The 20,549-nt window shown below is 39.4% G+C and overlaps 1 protein-coding gene across 6 annotated transcripts in view; it reads right to left on the reverse strand.

Moving 5' to 3' along the window:
* Positions 1-23: 23 nt before the first annotated feature.
* Positions 24-20,549, reverse strand: part of LOC132837653 (NACHT, LRR and PYD domains-containing protein 12-like) — a 121,827-nt gene continuing 101,301 nt past the window's right edge. Inside the window, exons 13-19 of one of the 6 annotated variants that reach the window (XM_060857441.1) lie at positions 19,259-19,432; positions 18,467-18,640; positions 17,632-17,805; positions 14,443-14,616; positions 1,862-2,035; positions 1,041-1,196; positions 24-859 (exon numbers count right to left, since the gene is read on the reverse strand). In XM_060857441.1, coding sequence (XP_060713424.1) covers positions 853-859; positions 1,041-1,196; positions 1,862-2,035; positions 14,443-14,616; positions 17,632-17,805; positions 18,467-18,640; positions 19,259-19,432 — 1,033 coding nt within the window. In that variant the 3' untranslated portion in view covers positions 24-852. Of the gene's footprint in view, positions 860-1,040; positions 1,197-1,861; positions 2,036-14,442; positions 14,617-14,643; positions 15,721-16,754; positions 17,131-17,631; positions 17,806-18,466; positions 18,641-19,258; positions 19,433-20,549 lie in introns of those variants that run through there. The other 5 variants (XM_060857438.1, XM_060857439.1, XM_060857437.1 and 2 more) reach the window with 5 other exon arrangements.

Here is a 20,549-nt window from a genome sequence, read left to right on the forward strand (position 1 = left end):
CACACACACATATTATTTATATTATTATTTACATATATCACATAAAGAATCACATAAAATATAAAAATATACATTCCAAAATACTCCAACATGTTTTTTTGCTTTTAATGACCCGCCCCAACCCGCCATAACCCACGGCACCCACGGGTTATGAGACGACCCGCGCATCACTAATATATATATATAATATATTAATGTTATTGATTTAGTGTTCTAAACATATTCCTCTACTATATGTTGGGTGAATAATATGTACAGTACAAAAAAGAAAACCAAGCTTAAAGTTCAAGGAAAACAGGCACGAATCAAAACACAGAACAGAGAACTCTATTATAATCACAAGTACAACTAAACCAGTAAACCACATCTACCACACTCCTCCTTGCTTCCCCTCTTCTTCCTTAAATTGGGGCATCAATCGTGATGTCATAATATTGCAGGCTGGATCACCGCAGAATAGGGCAGCCTAGAAACTCTGGTTAGGAATCAGATCTGCACTAAAAACATCACATGAAGAACACGCAATAGAGTATAGGCACAAAATATCATGTGTTGTAAAATATGGTAGCAACACAATATATAAAATCATACAGATACAGGGTAAGATCTTCACATCATTAATGTTCACATCAGACATCAGAATAAAGAAAATGTCCGATCTCTGTGACTTTAACCGTGTCATGGTTTTTGCCTCCAGATGTGCTGTGATTTTTACACACAACAGTCTGTATATTTTACACAGAATGGAGTTTAAAATAAAACACACACTGAGTGAGCCACAACTCTGTGGGTGGAAATTCCTTGTTGATGAGATCAGAGGAAAACAGCCAGACTGGTTCAGATAAAACATCTTCACAACCTAAAAGTAAACAAAAAAAGTAACTCACTTAATATGAACCTGTTTAAAATCAAATGCTGTTTATAATAAATAGGAGCAGGTTACTGAAACTTTTTCTTGACTAAAAAAAAATTATAAACTGTTATTGTGTTTATATATTTGTGAATGTGATTTTTGTTTATCTGAAATACTTGTAAATCACCTTAAGTTCTGTAGTTTATGACTTAAGTGCTGAATCACTTCTGAGTTTCTGAGTTTATTCCCAGTCAGATCCAGTTCTCTCAGGTGTGAGGGGTTTGATCTCAGAGCTGAACTCAGAGCAGCACAGCCTTCATCTGAGATTTCACAATAACACAACCTGCAGAGACACAATGACACTCATCACTCTCTCAGTTTATATAATTTGAATGGATTACTACACTTTTATATCTGGAATATACTGTGGAGTTTGTGTGTGTGTCACTACATGTAAATGAGCTGTGTCAGGAACACAAATGAAACATTACAGGTGATCAATATACTGTAAACACACAAGTACAAAGAACATCAGATTTTCTGTCAGAAATGTTGAGTTTTGTTTGACTTGCACAAACATTTACACAAATTAGATAATCATTTATTAATCATTTCGTAAAAGATTCATAATTTGGGCTGTGTGTGTGTGTGTGTTACATTCAATTTCATCTAATTTACAAGGACATTTATGTCTGAGTTTCTTAAATTTCAAAGTTAAAATCACTGTAACTGAAAGAGAGAGTGTTCAAAGTGATCCTCGCTCTGCCATTAAACAATGATCTTTGTGCTGTGATGATTTTAGGAAACTCGGCCCTGATCTGTTTATATTACTACACACACTGAATACTGTGATCAGATCAGGAAAATACATCAATGTGGACTGAAATGAAATGATTTTCCTCCTCAGGATATTTGACGCTGAACCTAAAACCTCTTCATCAGTCTCACTATTAGAGAACATGTCTTACTGAGGATCAGGTCATGTGACTCTCAGAGAGATGATCTTACCTCAGTGTCTTCAGTTTACAGTGAGGATTCTCCAGTACAGCAGTGAGACTCTTTACTCCTGAGTCTCTGAGTTTATTCCCAGACAGATCCAATTCTCTCAGGTGTGAGGGGTTTGATCTCAGAGCTGAAGTCAGAGCAGCACAGCCTTCATCTGATATTTCACAATAACACAGCCTGCAGAGACACAATGGCACACTCATCACTCTCTCAGTTCAGGACACACAGATCAGTTCAGCAGGAACTTTTTTATCGGAATCACTGCAGTTTTTAATCACTATGAAACAGAATCCTTATCAATAATAATGTAAAATCAATAGATAAATAAAAAAATTATATTTAATATGTGTGTATTTTTAGAGCGTCTTTGTTAGAGAGAGAGAGAGAGAGAGAGAGAGAGAGAGAGAGAGAGATGCTGTTTGACTGTAAAAACTCAGCAGTGAAACATGTCGTGTCTTTTCATGTTCAGGTTTTTATGTTTGTTAATAACTGAGATGAAACCCTCCATATAAGTTTTATATGTAATCATGATCAATCAATCAATCAATCAAATTTTATTTATAGAGCACCTTACAACAGCCAAAAGGAGCACAAGGTGCTTTCCAGTAAAACAACAATAGTCAGTAAAATATAAGAACACAATGAACATAAAATAGCAGTTGAATCAGGGGCTACGTGTTAAAAGCTTGTATGAATAAATGAGTTTTCAACTGCGATTTAAAATCACTCAGCACAGTGATGCATCGTATGTGTGCTGAAAGTGCGTTCCACAGCTTTGGTCCCTGGACGGCAAATGACCGGCCTCCAAACTTTTTATATTTATACTTCGAAGTGACCAGAGAGGTATGTTCAGTGGAGCGGAGAGTTTTGGCTGGTTGGTAGACCTTTATTAATTCAGCGAGGTAGGTCGGGGCCAGACCATTGATGGCATTGAACACAAACAGCAGGACCTTATACTCCACCCTAAACCGCACCAGTAGCCAGTGAAGTGAGAGAAGGACGGGGTGATGTGTGAGCGTTTGGAGGTGTTAGAGAGAAGACGTGCTGTTGCGTTTTGTACCATTTTGAGCCAATTGAGAAGTGATTGATTAAGTCCAGTGTAGAGAGCATTACAGTAGTCAATCCTCGAGCTGATGAAGGCATGTATAGCTTTTTCAAGGTCAGCTTGGGACAAGAATGATTTGACCTTGATGAGTAGTCTTAGCTGGTAAAAGCTCGCTTTCACTACTGCACTGATCTGTTTATCGTTTAAGTGCATAGTTTTGTCAAAAATAACACCCAGGTTACGCATGGTAGGAGCAAACTGAGGTGTTAGAGGACCAAAACTAAGAGAACTGCTGGGTGAATCCGGCTAAACAGGATGTACCCAGTCTTTTCTTCATTCAGATGAAGGAAGTTCTGGGAAAGCCACTGTTTGATATCCTGAAGGCAATTATGGAGAGTGTCCAATGCAGAACGATTACTCAGAATCACAGGAAGATAGATCTGGAAGTCGTCAGCATAGAAATGAAATTGAACGTTGTGATTGGAGATGAGTTGACCAAGTGGCAGCATATAGAGTGAGAACAGAGTAGGACCAAGAATAGATCCTTGAGGCACACCAGATGACAGAGGAGCAACCGAGGAAGAATAATCAAGCATTACTGAAAAAATTCTGTTAGTGAGGTATGATGAGAACCAATTTAGCACTGCACCCTGCAGACCAACAACATGTTGAAGATGAGAGATGAGGATGGCATGATCCACGGTGTCAAATGCAGCGGTTAGGTCCAGTAACACCAAAACCACAGATCTTTTACCATCCAGGGCTCCAAGAATGTCATTATGGACCCTCAATAACACTGATTCAGTGCTATGTTTCGACCTGAAACCGGACTAAATGTATCACCAATGTTGAAAGTGGGACAGAAGCTGGGCGAAAACAAGCTTCTCCATCAACTTAGACAGAAATGACAGGTTAGATATAGGGCGGACATATGGACATATAGTGGACAGCTGGCGGCACTTCAGGGACTGTCTATTTATGGTGGCTATCCCCCCGCCCCTACCTGTTTGCCACGAACAATCTTCTCCTGAATGTCAGCAAGACTAAGGAGTTGATAGTTGACTTCAGCACAAAGCAGGAGCGGTCGTACCAACCGCTAAACATCAACGGGACCAGTGGTGTAGTCGGGGCCATACGCACGTATAGGCACTTACTTTTTCCCCAGGGCTGTTTGCGTATAAAAACTTCTATGGCTTAATATTAGCATATACCCTTGGTATACCCACTTGTTTTGCTGCTTAAAACGTCCATAATTTACCCTTGTCTTTAAGGGACCGTCTGAAAAGTGCAAAACCCGAAAAGCGAATACTAAAAAACAGTCAATAACTTCACTGTAATACACTGTACTGTCACCAAATTCAGCTCACGCATCACTGATAGTTATACTACAACACGTACTTGGGAGAAATGTCTTTGTGTATCATTTTTATGATTTTTCATAATAAAAAAAACAATAACTTCACTGTACTGTCACCAAATTCAGCTCACACATCACTGATAGTTATACTACAACACTTATTTTTGGGAAATGTCTTTTTGTATAATTTGTATGATTTTTTAAATATTCACTATTATGGAAATTGTATTCAATAACTTCACTGTAATACACTGTACTGTCACCAAATTCGGCTCACACATCACTGATGTCCTGATAGTTATACTACAACACTTATTTTGAGAAACCTTGCTTTTTGATTATTTTTATTGTTTGCATTATAAACAATAAACAACAATATACATTACACTGTGATGTAAACTTCAATGTGTAAATCAGCTTTTGTCAAACATATGTAATCCTGCTGCTTATATACAGATATTGCTAAACTCTAAGGTCTCTGTACTTGCTTTAGCTCAATGCACAATGCACAATACCAAGGGATATATCCGCTTGGTATTTGTGCTTCTGTCATCCCAAGGCATTTTATGTGGAACCATTTTGTGCGGGTTCCACACTATAATCTATAAGGGGGAAATATGTAAATTATATCTATAAAATACAAACAAAAAGTGTGGGTTTTGTAAAAACAATTTCACAGAAGTCCATGTTGAATGCTGATGAGTGTTACAAAGCTTTTCTTTCTAAAGGTAGTGTTGGTGTGTCAGAAGGTGAAGAAAAGGAAATTGTCATTTTATGTGACACAGGAGCTGCGCAGTCATTTATACGTGAAGGAGTACTTCCATTGACCGAACAAACATTTACTGGATCCCATGCTCTTTGTCAAGGTTTGGAGATGAGGTATGTTCGTGTTTCCATACATTACATAACTTTGAAATCTCATGTGGTGACTGGGTTAGTTAAGTTTGGGGTTCGGCAGGTCTTACCAGTTGCTGGAGTTGATTTTATTTTAGGTAATGATTTAGCGGGAGGAAAAGTGGTTCCAGTAATAGAAGTAACAGAAGTAATAGAAGTGCGGACTGCCAATCTGATGAATTTGCAGAGAAGTTGCCTGAGGTTTTTTCCTCATGTGTTATCACGCGTTCACAAGCAAAGTATTCTGGTGATGTGTTGGATCTTTCTGACTCTTTCTTAGCACTGGAAGTGTCTGAGGAATTGATTAAACCAGAGGTTAAAACCCAGCTGCTCACAAGCCCGTTATCAAGTGAAAATGTTACTAGAAATAATTAATTTCTGCTCAACACTGTGATGAAAGTTTATGCTCTTTCTTTAACTCTGTACTTGACGCGAATGAGGTGAACCAGAAACAAGTAGCTTTCTTCTTGATGATGGTTTGTTAATGCGCAAGTTGACATCTAGAGTAAATGAGGTGAAAGATGCTGTTTTTCAAATTGTAGTCCCGGTAAAGTATCGACACTTGGTACACTTGAGTGTAGCTCATGATAATCCTTGGGCTGGACACTAAGGGGTCACAAAAACTTACAGGCGAGTGCTACAACATTTTTTTTTGGCCACGACTACGTAAAGATGTTGTTAAATATTGTTCGTCATGTGAGACCTGTCAGAAGGTAGGAAAGCCAAATCCCTCCTGCACCCGTACCTCCTATTCCAGTGATGGGAGAACCTTTTGAAAAGGTGTTGGTTGACTGTGTAGGGCCGTTGCCCAAAACAAAGGCAGGAAATCAGTTTTTACTTACTGTTATGTGCACTGCTACACGGTTTCCAGAAGCTATCCCTTTGCATCGTATTACTGCACAGATAGTAGTGAGAGTCTAATTTTACGTCTACTCTGTTCTCACAAGTCATGAAGCTGCTAGGCGTCTATGTCTATGTTGAAATCTATGTTAAGGAAATTTTGTATGGACAGTGGGAAAGACTGGGATGAAGGTGTTCCATTGGTTTTGTCTGCTGCACGAGAAGCAGTTCAGGAGTCTTTAGGGTTCAGTCCAGCAGAGCTAGTGTTTGGACATTCTGTTAGAGGCCCATTGAAAGTATTAAAAGAGACTTTTATGTCTAACACTTACAAAGAACAGCAACAGAAAAATGTTTTGGATTACATGAGTACTTTTCGTGAGCTTTGGCACAAAGCATGTGAATTGGCGAAGAAAATGCTAGGCGAATCTCAAGCAAAGCTGAAGCATCACTTTGACCGCAAAGCAATACCTCGTGAGTTCAAAGTGGGTGACAAGGTACTTGTTCTTCTACCTGTTCTTGGGTCTGCTCTATCTTCCAAGTTTTTAGGTCCATATCTAATCAAGGAGAAATTAAGTGAAACTGCTTATGTCATTGAGACCCCAGATCAGAAATGTAAAAGTCGGGTGTGTCACAAATCTGTTGAAGCTATTTTTAGATCGTGAAATGTCTGTGGATAGCGTCCCAGAACTTGCACTAGGGGAAAAGAAAGCTACAGTAGCAGTAGTGTCTGTTGCTGAGTCTTCAGACTCTGACTGGCCTCTGAAGGGCCAGTTAGGTGCAAGGTTGATTAATTCCCAACTTTTAGAAACTCTGCAATCGGATACTCTTTCATTGGTTGCTCATTTACCTGACCCTCAGCGTAAAGATAACGTAGCTTTAATTAACTAATTTCCCTCGATATTTGGTGATGTACCCACACAGACATCTGTCTTACAGCATGACATTAAAGTAACGAAGGATGTTCCGTTAAAGCAGCATCCCTATCGAGTGAATGTGGCAAAACGTGAAATCATGCGTAAAGAGGTGGGATACTTGGTGAAAAATGGGTTGGCAATTCCTAGTTGTAGTCCGTGGAGCTCACCTTGTGTGTTGGTGCCAAAACCAGATGGCACTTTTAGACTTTGTACTGATTACAGTAAACTCAATGCTGTAACCGTCACTGACTCCAATTAATGATTGCATTGATACTGTAGGTAAAGCCACTTTTGTCACAAAATTAGATCTTCTTAAGGGATATTGGCAAGTTCCACTGACCCCGAGAGCTTCAGAACTATCTGCTTTCGTCACTCCCGATGCGTTTTTTACAATATACAGTAATGCCATTTGGGCTGAAAAATTCACCTGCTACTTTTCAGAGACTGGTTAACATTGTACTTGCTGATGTATCAAACTGTGTCGCCTATTTGGGTGATTTGGTCATACACTCCTGTGATTGGAATGGTCATGTGGAATCCCTTTGTGCTGTCTTTACTAGACTAAAAGAAGCTGGTTTAATGGTAAACTTGGCAAAATGTGAGTTTGCACAAGCCACTGTGGTTTATCTTGGGATGAGGGTTGGCCAAGGAAATGTTTCTCCATTGGAGGCTAAGGTTAAGGCCATTCTTGACTTTCCAGTTCCCACAACACGACGGGAATTACTTAGATTTTTAGGAATGGTTGGTTATTACAGAGGGTTTTGTAAAAATCTTTCTTCGGTTGCCGATGTCCCACTACTACATTCAAGTGGTCTCCTGATTGTCAAATTGCTTTTAAAAATGTGAAAGCTTTGTTGTGTTCTGCTCCTCTGCTAGTTGCCCCTGATTTTGCCAGACCTTTTAAACTGGAGGTTGATGCAAGTGGTGTGGGAATCGGAGCAGTGTTGTTACAGGAGGATGCGAAGGAAGTAAACCATCCGGGTTGCTACTTTTCTCGAAAGTTAAACAAACACCAAGTAAAGTATTCCACGATTGAGCGAGAAGCTTTAGCTTTACTGTTGGCCCTACAGCACTTTGAGGTATATGTTGGCTCAAGTGTCTTGCCTGTAGTGGTATACGTATACGGATCATAATCCGCTTGTGTTTTTGTCCTGAATGTATAACCACAATCAGCAGCTCATGAGGTAGAGTTTAAAAAAGAAAAAAAATCAACTACTGTGTTTTGAGGATTTTTTTTTGTGTTGGGGCGTGTTACGTGCCAAGGCACATACTTTGCAGGTGTGTTTTAATTGCTTGAGTTACAGCGGATTGGCTGCGTGAGCGCGATGCAGTTTACCCAATACCGGTCAGTGCAGGGCGGAGACGCAGTGTACGGACACCGCCCCGGAAGAAGTCCGTGACCATAAAAGCGCGAACGTCGTGTCAACTCATTGCAATTAAAAATACAATTACCACTTTGTACAGTAAAGAAACACTCACCACAAGCATTGTGTCTGCATATGTCATTACTGTTGTCGGCAATTTATAGTAATTATCACACTGAACCAGTTAGCCTTTTCCATCCATTCACATCCACATTGGTCATCACTAGTTGCTGACTCTGAGAACTCCCTAGACTTAACTTGGGGTCATAACACAAACATATTGAAATATTTAATTACTTTAAATTTATCCATACGCTCCCTGACAAAAGTCTTGTCACCAATCCAAGTTGTAGGAACAACAGATAACTTGACTTCTAGTTGATCATTTGGAATCAGAAGTGGCTTATACTGTATAAAAGGTAAAGGCTGCTAGATTATGCTTATTTTACCAAAATAAAATCTTATCATACCTTGATTTTTAATTATTTAACCCTTGTATTGTCCTCCTATACTAATTAGGAGTGCTGAGTCAACTTGATCTTGTCTGTTTTGAGTGCTTATAAAAAATTAAGTATATATGATAGCCTTTTTTTTTTTTTTTTTTTTACTTTTTAGTCTAACTTGTTTCCAACATATTAACATATATTTTGCACAAAAAAAAAACATATATTCTGTATAATAAACCTTATTTATATACAAAAATGCCTCATTTTTTAGTAAAAAAAAAAACAGACATTTTGAATTATTTTCACTATAAGAGGCACAAAAGTTGATGCATGATTACAGACTGGTATATTTCAAGGGCAGGAGATTGTTTTGAAACCATTTTGACCATTTTTAATGTCAGCAAATAATAAATAATAATACCTGTTTTTTTACAGGTCAAATTGACTTGAATGCTTATAAATCAAAAATTCTACAATTATTACCATTCTGTGTGTAATATCTATTTTACACTTGTAATATCTATTTTGCCCACCTGATGTCATCTGATCAACCAACAACAGGCTACACACACACACACACACACTCAAAAACATGCCATAATTTCATGTGAATAAAACTTTGTTTACCTCCTTATGTTTTTTTATTATACTTAATTTATGAATGATAACCCTTATGAAATTTTGCCATGTTTTGAGTAGATTAAGCAGAAATTATTAAATATTATTTTGGATAACCACTGACTGATGAATGTCAAACATTACTCAGCATATCTCCAGGCCAAAGCTGACTGATGCAACTAAATTCATAAATAAGAGAGAGGAAACAAATATGATTTGAATATGAAAACACAACGTGTGTGTGAGTGTGTGTGTGTGTGTGTGTGTGTGTGTGTGTGTGTAAAGATTGTTGGTAGAAGAAGAAGAGAAAAGAAGATATTGTCCCCAGCTGGACAAATGCATATAACAAGTGTGAAATATTTACAAATGATTGTTTTTGTTTTTTTGGAGGCCCAATCAATTGCAATGCCCAATGCTTGTGTGTGTGTGTGTGTGTGTGTGTGTGTGTGTGTGTGTCTGTGTAAAGCTTGTTGGTAGATCAGATTTTGCCCCCAGCTGGACAAATACATCTAACAAGTGTGAAATATTTACAAATGAGTAGCTTTTGTTTTTTCTGGAGGCCTAATGAATTGCTATGCCCAGTGCTTGTGTGTGTGTGTGTGTGTGTGTGTGTGTGTGTGTGTGTGTAGCATCATTTCGGTAGATCATATTTTGCCCTCTGCTAGGCAAAGGTATATCAAAAGTGAGAAATATTTACAAATGTGTAGCTTTTTTTTCTGGAGGCCTAATGAAATGCAATGCCCAATATGTGTGTGTTTGCATGTGTGTGCATGTGTTAGTATGAGTGTGTGTGTGGGTGCGTGTGTGTGTGTGTGTGTGAAATGTTTACAAATGTGTAGCTTTTGTTTTGTCTGGAGGCCAACTGAATTGCAATGCCCAATGCTTTGAACAGTGTTTGACTGTGTGTGTGTGCGTGCGTGTGTGTGTAGCATGATTTCGGTAGATCATATTTTGCCCTCTGCTAGGCGAAGGCATATCAAAAGTGTGAAATATTTACAAATGTTTGGCTTTTTTTTTCTTTTCTGGAGGCCTAATGTAATGCAATGCCCAATTTGTGTGTGTGTTTGTGTGTGGGTGTGTGCATGTGTGTGTGTGTGTGGGGGTGTGTGTGTGTGTTTTGGGTGCATGTGGACATTTTATGTGTGCATTTTTGTGTCTGTATGTATGTTCATTGCGCTGAAAAGGGCAAAAGTGTGACCTATTTCCCCACTAAATGTGGCCGGGTCAAAATGACCCAAGCGGATCAAAAATGCGTAGTATATACTAGTCTGAACACATAGTTCAACGAAAATAAACAAAATTAATTTTGCTTGCAAAGTTCATAATTTGGAACAATCCTGCTATCAGGCAAATATGTGGAAGAAAACCCAAGTTATGATACATTAAATTCTTCCAGCCGGGTCAAATAGACCCAAGGACAATATGAAGGTTAATTAGGACAGAAAGGTGGAGGCTGAAGTATGAGAAAGAGCACAATCCTGCTGAAGAATTTGCCCTCTCTTGTGGTATGTAATGGGCAGCAAGAATGTCTTGATACCTCAGGCTGTTGATGTTGCCATCCACTCTGCAGATCTCTCACACAACCCAATACTGAATGTAACCCCAAACCATGATTTTCCCTACACCAAACTTGACTGTTTTCTGTGTGAATCTTGGGTCCATGTGGGTTCCAATAGGTCTTCTGCAGTATTTGCGATGATTGGGAAGCAGTTCAATAGATGATTCATCGGAAAAATCAACCTTCTGCTAGTTTCCACAATCCATGTTACAATAGATAGAAAATACTGTAACTGAACAAACAACGCATAATTGAATGATAAATAGTTTTTATATAAGTGTATGAGTGCATTATGGTAGAGCATTACGTTAGCATCGGTTGTGGGTTCGATTCCCAGGGAACACAGATACTGATAAAATGTATGTAACTCAAATGCACTGTGAGTTTCTTTCGATAAAAGTGTCTGCTAAAAGCATGAATGTTAATGTCATGTAAATGCAAACATTGACTTCTGTGTGTTGTTTTTGCTTTTCTTGTTTAGGCAGCGTGGCAGGGAACAGGGGGTTTAAGAGGTGGGCGGGGGTAGTAGTATACCACTTTTTTTTTAGGACTACACCACTGAACGGGACCCCAGTTTTCGGTACCTATGTGTTCACATCACACAGGACCTGTCTTGGTCCTGTCACATCAACACCCTGGTGAAGAAGGCCCGGCAGTAACTGTACCACCTGAGACGCTTAAGGGACTTCAGACTACCCTCTCAGGTGCTAAAGACTTTCTACACCTGCACCATTGAGAGCGTCCTGATGTTTAGCATTGTAAATGTCTGATAAATTGCATTAATATTCTCCTACACAGTATTATATTTGTGTTAATAAGACATTGTAGTTCTACAGTGCCACCACGTGGTCTGTTCTGCTTTTATTTTGAAAAGCGCCGTTTTCTTCTTATGTTTTTGTGGTGCTAAACTTCCTGTTACACTCGCTTCACAACGTGGTGCTCACGCATCGTCGGAAGAATGGTAAAAAACTTAAACACATTAGTTGTTTATCATGTTCATCCATTTGAATCCTGTAAGGAAAGAGTTTACATTGTGATTTACTTTATTATTTTTGTATTGTTCGTACCTGTTATTTCTAAGAGCCTTGAACTGTGAGGGTGCGTGTCGAGCTAGAGAGAATGTTAGCTGATGGCGGAAACTCTTTAATTAGCGCCCTTGGAGAGCGGAATGAGGTATGAAACTCAAAAATGTGGAGTGTGTATTATTATCAGAAGAGATTTTGTTTAGGGAACAGAGAATGTCATGAACTTCATTTGTTTGAGTTAATTGCACGTGTCCTCATGATAAAAGCAATATATTCTTTCTGTGAACAATTGTAATATATTGTATTTCATTTAAAAGAAGCATGTGATATTTTATCTGTCATAGTTTAAAAACATTGTTCATTCTATATTGATTATTAGTTAAAATGATAAAATGATTTGTATTTAGTGTAAACATGATTAATATGTGAACATGATTTATGTGCTAATTATTTGTGAAACTACATAGAAGCATTTTGTATTTTTGCTGTTTTCTGCTGTAGTTTTCACGGTGTTCATGGTGCTTATGGTGCATGGTGCTCGTTGAGAGGAAGAAATAAACCGACACCGGTTTGGAACTCTCTGCTTCTTCTTGATTAATAAATCCAAGGGGCCGCTACAAGCATCACTTCCTGGTTCGGGAACAGCACCATGCAGGACAGGCGAGCCCTACAGAGGGTGGTGCGATCAGCTGAACGTACCATCCACACTGAGCTCCCTAACCTGCAGGACATCTACAGCATGCGGTGCCGGACCAGAGCCAGGAAGATTGTAAAAGATCTCAGCCATCCCAAAAATGGACTCTTTTCTTTGTTGCATTCAGGGAAACACTTCCACTCCTTGAAAGCAACCACAGAGAGAATGAGGAGAAGCTTCTTCCCACAGTCCATTCAGAGTCTAAATCAGGAAACACCCAGGATCTAGTACTGGACCGCTCTCTCCATCTTCACTGTTTTTCTGCACACCTTTTTTTTCACTGACACTTTAACTCTGGAATGTCACTGTCACTTTAACTCTGGACTTGCACAACACAGTGCAACTTTATACACTATATACACTATTTACACACCATACTGCACCTGGACACTTTAAGGACAATCTAAAAACCATACACATTTATGTATATCGTCGCTGTCAGGCGGAATCCTCGTATCTCCAAAACCGTTATTTTTCAGGAAATTAAAAAAACGCCGTACCTGCAATGCACAGGGTTTATTCCGCGTTGCAGTGGATTGTCTTGCGCTAAATTCCTGTCCTCAGATGAGCACCAGAACTAGCGGGGGTCAAGATTTCTTTTTCTTTGAGCCCAGTGTTTTGAAGACATTTACCTCAGAAGATTCGTTGCAACTCTTCTTGAGGAGAAATACTGTATACCACGAAGCTCTCCCATGGAGTGAGGAAGAGGTGGACAGTTGAAGTGTCCAATGGAGTTATGAGATTTGCGCTCAAACTATTTTCAAGACTTTAGATTGGTTAATAACTTGTAAAAATAACAGACCCACGTGAGGACTGACCAATAGCATCGATATGTGAAAAAATATGAAATTGACAAAATTTGGACATACGAGATTTCCGCCTGACAGCGACGATATGTATATTTATGCATATACATTATTTCTCAAATTATATTTTCATATTTTATATAGTTTTTTTAAATAGTTTCTACTTTTTTATTTATGTATCGCCTTTTGGTTTATTTTTTATCCTAAATTGCATTCCTTTTTATTCTTATATACCAGACAGTTGCATAAAGCATTTCACTGCATGTCATACCCTGTATGTATATGTATGTGACAAATAAAATTTTATTTGATTTGAGCTACACTGTTCACCAGGACTGAAAGACTGAGATGTTCCTAGAAAATTTTATATGTATATATATATATATATATATATATATATATATATATATATATATATATATATATATGTTTAGTAGTTAAGTTAATACCAGCCTTAAAGAGAAGCTGAAGATCCTGTCTCTTAGGAGAGGATTTCAACTCAGGGTATATACATTAGAGGTAGTTTAGTTGAGGTAGTTTAGTTGTGGACAGGATCTGACACTGTTTCTCGTTTTCTTCTCTGTTTCTACATATTACACTGGACATGTCAGTGTGGAGTCAGTCCACTCCTGTATCTTAAGCAAACACTGGACAGATACTTGTATCTATAAACTCAAACTAATACAACTTGGATATCTGATCTACTTTTACAGAGTTTCTATTTGCTTGGACTTGTGAAGGTCTTCTAAGTGTGGACTTTCTACTAACATGGACTCAAAAATAATGAATAGATGAATGAATAAATGAATAGGGGTTTTAGGGCAGGAGTTATATAGTGTTTATGAATATTTAATATGTTAGATTGATGCATTAAAGGCATCTTAAAAGTCAAAATCGCTCTCAGAACAACTAGAACCTGGGATCACAAAAAATACATGTTTGTTTTGTGTCAATCCAAACTTTGCATCATATGGTAAATGTGCCTTGAGGATCAGGTCATGTGACTCAGAGAGATGATCTTACCTCAGTGTTTCCAGTTTACAGTGAGGATTCTTCAGTACAGCTGAGAGACTCTTCACTCCTGAGTCTCTGAGTTTATTCACAGACAGATTCAGTTCTCTCAGGTGTGAGGGGTTTGATCCGAGAGCTGAAGTCAGAGCAGCACAGCCTTCATCTGAGACACCAGAATCACATAATCTGCAGAGACACAATGACCCACTCTTCACTCTCTCAGTCCAGAAGAAACTTTTTCAAAGAGTCACTGCAGTCTTTAATTACTATGAAATACAGAATCAAAAGTACAAAATAAGATTAAACGTTGTAGGGCACTTAGAGAGACGGGGCACGAAAGAACAAGCATAGAGACGGGATCAACGCTTTAAGTTTTTGGGGCACGGTTAGTGCCGCAGAAAGTCAGTGAGAAAGAGAAAATAACCAGTTCCTCCGTTAAGGTGCTTGGACAGAAATCCCAGTGCCAAATACAGACAGCAGAAGGGGGTGTGTGTGTGTGTGTGTGTGTGTGTGTGTGTGGCCGTGAATAGGTGAAGCAGTCCTCTCCAGGAGCGTAACATAGGCTCAGCCGGTGATCTGAAGACCTGGATCAGTTGGAGGTTCCTGAAATATAATGTCAAAGGGATAACGTCCATTCGTTCCTTTCGGCGGGAATTCTGCCGCCCCGCCTTGCACGCTGATCCAGCTGTGCTGACTTGGGTGCTGAATCCTTTTTAGCGCTTTCTCAGCGGTGCTGTCCACGGTGCTGAATCGCCGCCTTTTTAGCGCTTTTGTAGTATTTCGGGGGCGAGGAGCATTATTTTCGCTGCATGGGACAGCAGCTCCTGCTCCGCCATTACAATGCCCCCCTTAGCTCTGAGCCCCTGGCTGGCAGGTGGGGGAGCAAGGCACATGGCGAAGCAGGCGCAGCCAGAGAAGGCAGAGCAACGTGCACAGCTGAGCAGAAGGGCCAAGCAGAAGGGCCGAGCGATGTCCCCAGCTGAGAAGAAGGGCCGAGCAATGTCCACAGCCAAGTAGAAGGGCCGAGCGCAACCCCTGACAAACCGTGGCCTGGCTTGCGTGTCGAAAACCAGAATTGGAGGGAGGGTGTGAAAGATCATCCGCCACATTGGGGTGGCAGCCATCTTGTGAGTGAGCTCTGGGGTGGCGGCCATCTTGTGAGCAGGCTCTAGGGCAGCGGCCATCTTGTGAGCGGGCTCTAGAATAGCCGTGACTAAGTGAAGCAGTCCTCTCCAGAAGAGTAGCATAGGCTCAGCCAGCAATCTGAAGATCTGCATCAACTGGAGGTTCCTGAAAAAGAATGTCAAAGAATGACGTCCGTTCATTCCATTAGTCATGCCCCCTTACCTCCTTCTATCAGTCGAGCCTAGCTCTCCCTTGTGTTGCACAGCCAGAGGGTGAGAGCCACAGCGGTGCTCCTGATTGGCTCTCTGCTTTTTGGCGGGAATTCTGCCGCCCCGCCTGGCATGCTGATCCATCGGCGCTGACTTGGGTGCTGAATCCTTTTTTAGCGCTTTGTCAGCACCACAGTGTCCACGGTGCTTTTGTAGCCTTTTGGGGCGAGGAGCGGTATTTTGGCTGCGTGGGACAGTGGTGCATGCTCCGCCGTCACAACATAAACAACAAATTCTATTTTTTCTGTGTGTGTGTTTGTTCCATGGGAATGATACGACTTGTGTGTAAAAACAGCAGTGAAACACGCCGTGTGTTTTCATGTTCAGGTTTTTATGTTTGTTAATAACTGAGATGAAACCTTCCATACAAGTTTTATATGTAATCATGATTGCAGTTACACTGTTCACCAGGACTAAAAGACTGAGAACTTTCAAGTGGGGAAATGTTTAATTAGCTATGTTTCCATCCATGTAAAAAGGTTTAGTACCTCAAAATGTTTGCAGAAGTCAACATCCATAATTCCTCACGGGGGGGAGCCTGTGCCTATCTCAGGCGTCATCGGGCATCAAGGCAGGATACACCCTGGACGGAGTGCCAACCCATCGCAGGGCACACACACACTCTCATTCACTCACGCAATCACACACTACGGACAATTTTCCAGAGATGCCAATCAACCTACCATGCATGTCTTTGGACCGGGGGAGGAAACCGGAGTACCCGGAGGAAACCCCCGAGGCACGGAGAGAACATGCAAACTCCACACACACAAGGTGGAGGCGACATCCATAATTCAAATGTGAAAAAATAGTTTGGAAACATTTTTGGTGAGAAACAGAATTTCTCGTATCATTCACCTATCTAAAAGATCAAATGATAAAAGACCAAATTTAGTACACATTTTATTAATAAAGCATACTATTAACAGGAAAGCAGCTAAGACCATCATCTGAATACTAGACAGATATAATCTCAGTGTGAGACAGATTTGGTTCTCACAAGTCACTGATCCTTTCTGCCTGTATACAGTATGAACATCACTGTCTTTTAATATCACTGTCTTAATGTAATAAACCATGGTAAACGTTTCAACGGTTGTCTATGGGGAGATGACACTAAAAATCGTGTTTCTTTCCACTTGAATCATGATGCTGTTTCTCTTAACAGTAGATTGAGTTTGTTACAAGAGAAACATGAGAGAAAATGTTTTTCTGGTCGTTGTTTAGTACATTAAGCCATGTACATATAGAATGTCCCACTTGGAGCTCTGACAGAAGAGCAACTGCTTCATTCTGACATCATCATCTGAAATTTTGTACAATTTCAGTTATTAGTGAAATTAAACTGACAATAACCTGGACAATTTCAATTACTGTACTTAATATATTTTACAAAGATTTGAGGACATCTGGGACACAGAATGTACTGATAACTCTGTCATGGACATTGAGAGACTGGACATGTCAGTGTGGAGTCAGTCCACTCCTGTATCCTGAACAAACACTGAACAAATACTTGGATCTATAAACTCAGTCTACTACAACTTGGATATCTGATCTAAATTTACAGACTTTCTACTACCATGGACTCAAAAATAAGACCAGACTGAATAGAGTTTGGGGTTTAAGGATGGAGAGTTGACTGGTGTTGTGTATAAATTGGTGAATATACAAATATCTTACACTAGTGCATTAAAAGTCAAAGTCTTTCTCTCACTCTGTCAAGTACAATTCAAAGTTTTGTAGCAAATAATAACTGTGTCTTACTGAGGATCAGGTCATGTGACTCTCAGAGAGATGATCTTACCTCAGTGTCTCCAGTTTACAGTGAGGATTCTCCAGTACAGCAGAGAGACTCTTCACTCCTGAGTCTCTGAGTTTATTCCCAGTCAGATCCAGTTCTCTCAGGTGTGAGGGGTTTGATCTCAGAGCTGAACTCAGAACAGCACAACCTTTAACTGAGATTTCACAACCACACAACCTGCAGAGACACAATGACACTCATCACTCTCTCAGTTTATATAATTTGAATGGATTACTACACTTTTATATCTGGAATATACTGTGGAGTTTGTGTGTGTAAATGTCACTACATGTAAATGAGCTGTGTCAGGAACACACATGAAACATTACAGATGATCAACATAAACACGAGTACAAAGAAAATCAGACTTTCTGTCAGAAATGTTTAGTTCAGTTTGACTTGCATTAATATTTACCTAGCACTTTAAATAAACAGGGTTAAATAATTTAATATTTACACACAATAAAACTTATTGTGTGTGTGTTACATTTAATTTAATCTAATTTTCAAGAACAAACCTGGCTGTGTTTCTTAAATTTCAAAGTTAAGATCACTGTAAACAGGAGAGAGAGTGTTCAAAGTGATGCTCGCTCTACCAGTATTCTATGATCTTTGTGCTGTGATGATTTTAGGAAACTCTGCCCTGATATGTTTATATTACTACACACACTGAATACTGTGATCAGATCAGGAAAATACATCAATGTGGACTGAAATGAAATGATTTTCCTCATTAGGATATGTGATGCTGAACCTAAAACCTCTGCTTCAGTCTCACTATTAGAGAATGTGTCTTACTGAGGATCAGATCATGTGACTCTCATAGAGATGATCTTACCTCAGTGTCTTCAGTTTACAGTGAGGATTCTTCAGTACAGCAGAGAGACTCTTCACTCCTGAGTCACTGAGTTTATTTACAGACAGATCCAGTTCCCTCAGATTGGAGGATTCAGAGATGAACACTGAGGCCAAAACTGCACAACTTTCCTCAATTAGACCACAATTATTCAACCTAAAGGAAAGAACACAATACATGATGTAATAACAGTGTACAACATCACAAGACAGATCCAGATCTCTCAGGTGTGAGAGGTTTGATCTCAGAGCTGAACTCAGAGCAGCACAGCCTTCATTAGAAGATTTCAACTCAGGACATAGACATTAGAGGTAGGAAAGACTTCTAGTTTAGTTGTGGACAGGATCTGACACTGTTTCTCATTTTCTTCTCTGTTTCTACATATTAGACTGGACATGTCAGTGTGGAGTCAGTCCACTCCTGTATCTTAAAGAAACACTGGACAAATACTTGTATCTATAAACTCAAACTAATACAACTTGGATATCTGATCTGAATGTACAGAGTTTCTATTTCCTTGGGCTTGTGGAGCTCTTCTAAGTGTGGACTTTCTACTAACAGGGACTCAAAAATAAGAACAGACTGAATAGAGTTTGGGGTTTTAGGGCAGGGAAGATGCATTAAAGGCATCTTAAAAGTCAAAATCTCTCTCAGACCAACTAGAATCTGAGATCACAAAAAAAGACGTTTGTTTTGTGTCAATCCAAGCTTTGCATCATATGATAAATGTGCCTTGAGGATCAGGTCATGTGACTCTCAGAGAGATGATCTTACCCCAATGTCTCCAGTTTACAGTGAGGATTCTCCAGTACAGCAGAGAGACTCTTCACTCCTGAGTCTCTGAGTTTATTCCCAGTCAGATCCAGTTCTCTCAGGTGTGAGGGGTTTGATCTCAGAGCTGAACTCAGAGCAGCACAGCCTTCATCTGAGATTTCACAATAAGACAACCTGCAGAGACACAATGACACACTCTTCACTCTCTCAGTTCAGGACAAAAAGAGTCACTGCAGTCTTTAATCTCTATAAAAAAAAACAGAACGTTTAATAAAGAATAATCAGTAACTAAATGACACATTATATTGTGTGTGTGTGTGTGTGTGTGTGTGTGTGTTTACTACCTATGAGTATGATTCCACTTGACTGTAAAAACTCAGCAGTGAAACATGTGTTTTTTCATGTTCAGGTTTTTTTGTGTGTAACTGATAACTAATAACTGAGATGAAACCCTCCATAAAAGTTTTAAATGTACACATGATGATAGAAGCTACACTATTCACCAGGACTGAAAGACTGAGATGTTTCAATTGGGGAAATATTTAATTAACTAAAGGTCTAGTACATCAAAACACTTTCAGAAATAGTGTCCACATGTTTCTGTTTACTAGAACATAAAGTTTAATGTTCAAATGTTGCAAAAAAAAGTTTAGAAACAGTTTTTGTTGAGAAACAGAATTTCACGAAGGTAAAAGCCTGTCTGTTGACATTCACTGCTCGTAATTAACCACAACAACAACAAAAAAGTAAAGGGAAAAGCAACATCATAATAATAAAACAAGGAAAATGGCCACAATAGGACGAGTGCCTGAGTTTGACAGTACAAAAGAGGATTTTGATACCTATTTGGAGAGATTTGAGCGATGGCTTGAAGCAAATGAAATTGACAGAGAAAAAAAGCAAATGTTTTCCTGAGTGTTTTGGGACCAGTTGAATATGGCCTCTTGAAAAGTTTAGTTGAGCCAAGAAAAGTGATTGATTTATCATACCGGGAAATTTCTCAGACCCTTTCCGAACACTTCAAGCCCAAGCCGATTCTGATTGCAGAATGCTTTAGATTTTACCAACGTAACCAAAGTCCTGGGGAAAAAATATCTGATTACATTCTGGCATTAAAGCGTCTGGCAAGTTCATGTGAGTTTGGAACATTTCTGGATGATGCTCTCAGAGACAAATTTTAAGTTTATCACAGAAGGTTACTGTCAGAGAAGGACTTTACTTTCAAGAAAGCCTGCGACGTTGCTCTTGCACTAGAACTAGCACAAAAGGACACCAAACAGCTTAGTGCCCA

This window comes from Tachysurus vachellii, chromosome 21 (genome assembly GCF_030014155.1).
Source record: "Tachysurus vachellii isolate PV-2020 chromosome 21, HZAU_Pvac_v1, whole genome shotgun sequence".
Taxonomy (NCBI): domain Eukaryota; kingdom Metazoa; phylum Chordata; class Actinopteri; order Siluriformes; family Bagridae; genus Tachysurus; species Tachysurus vachellii.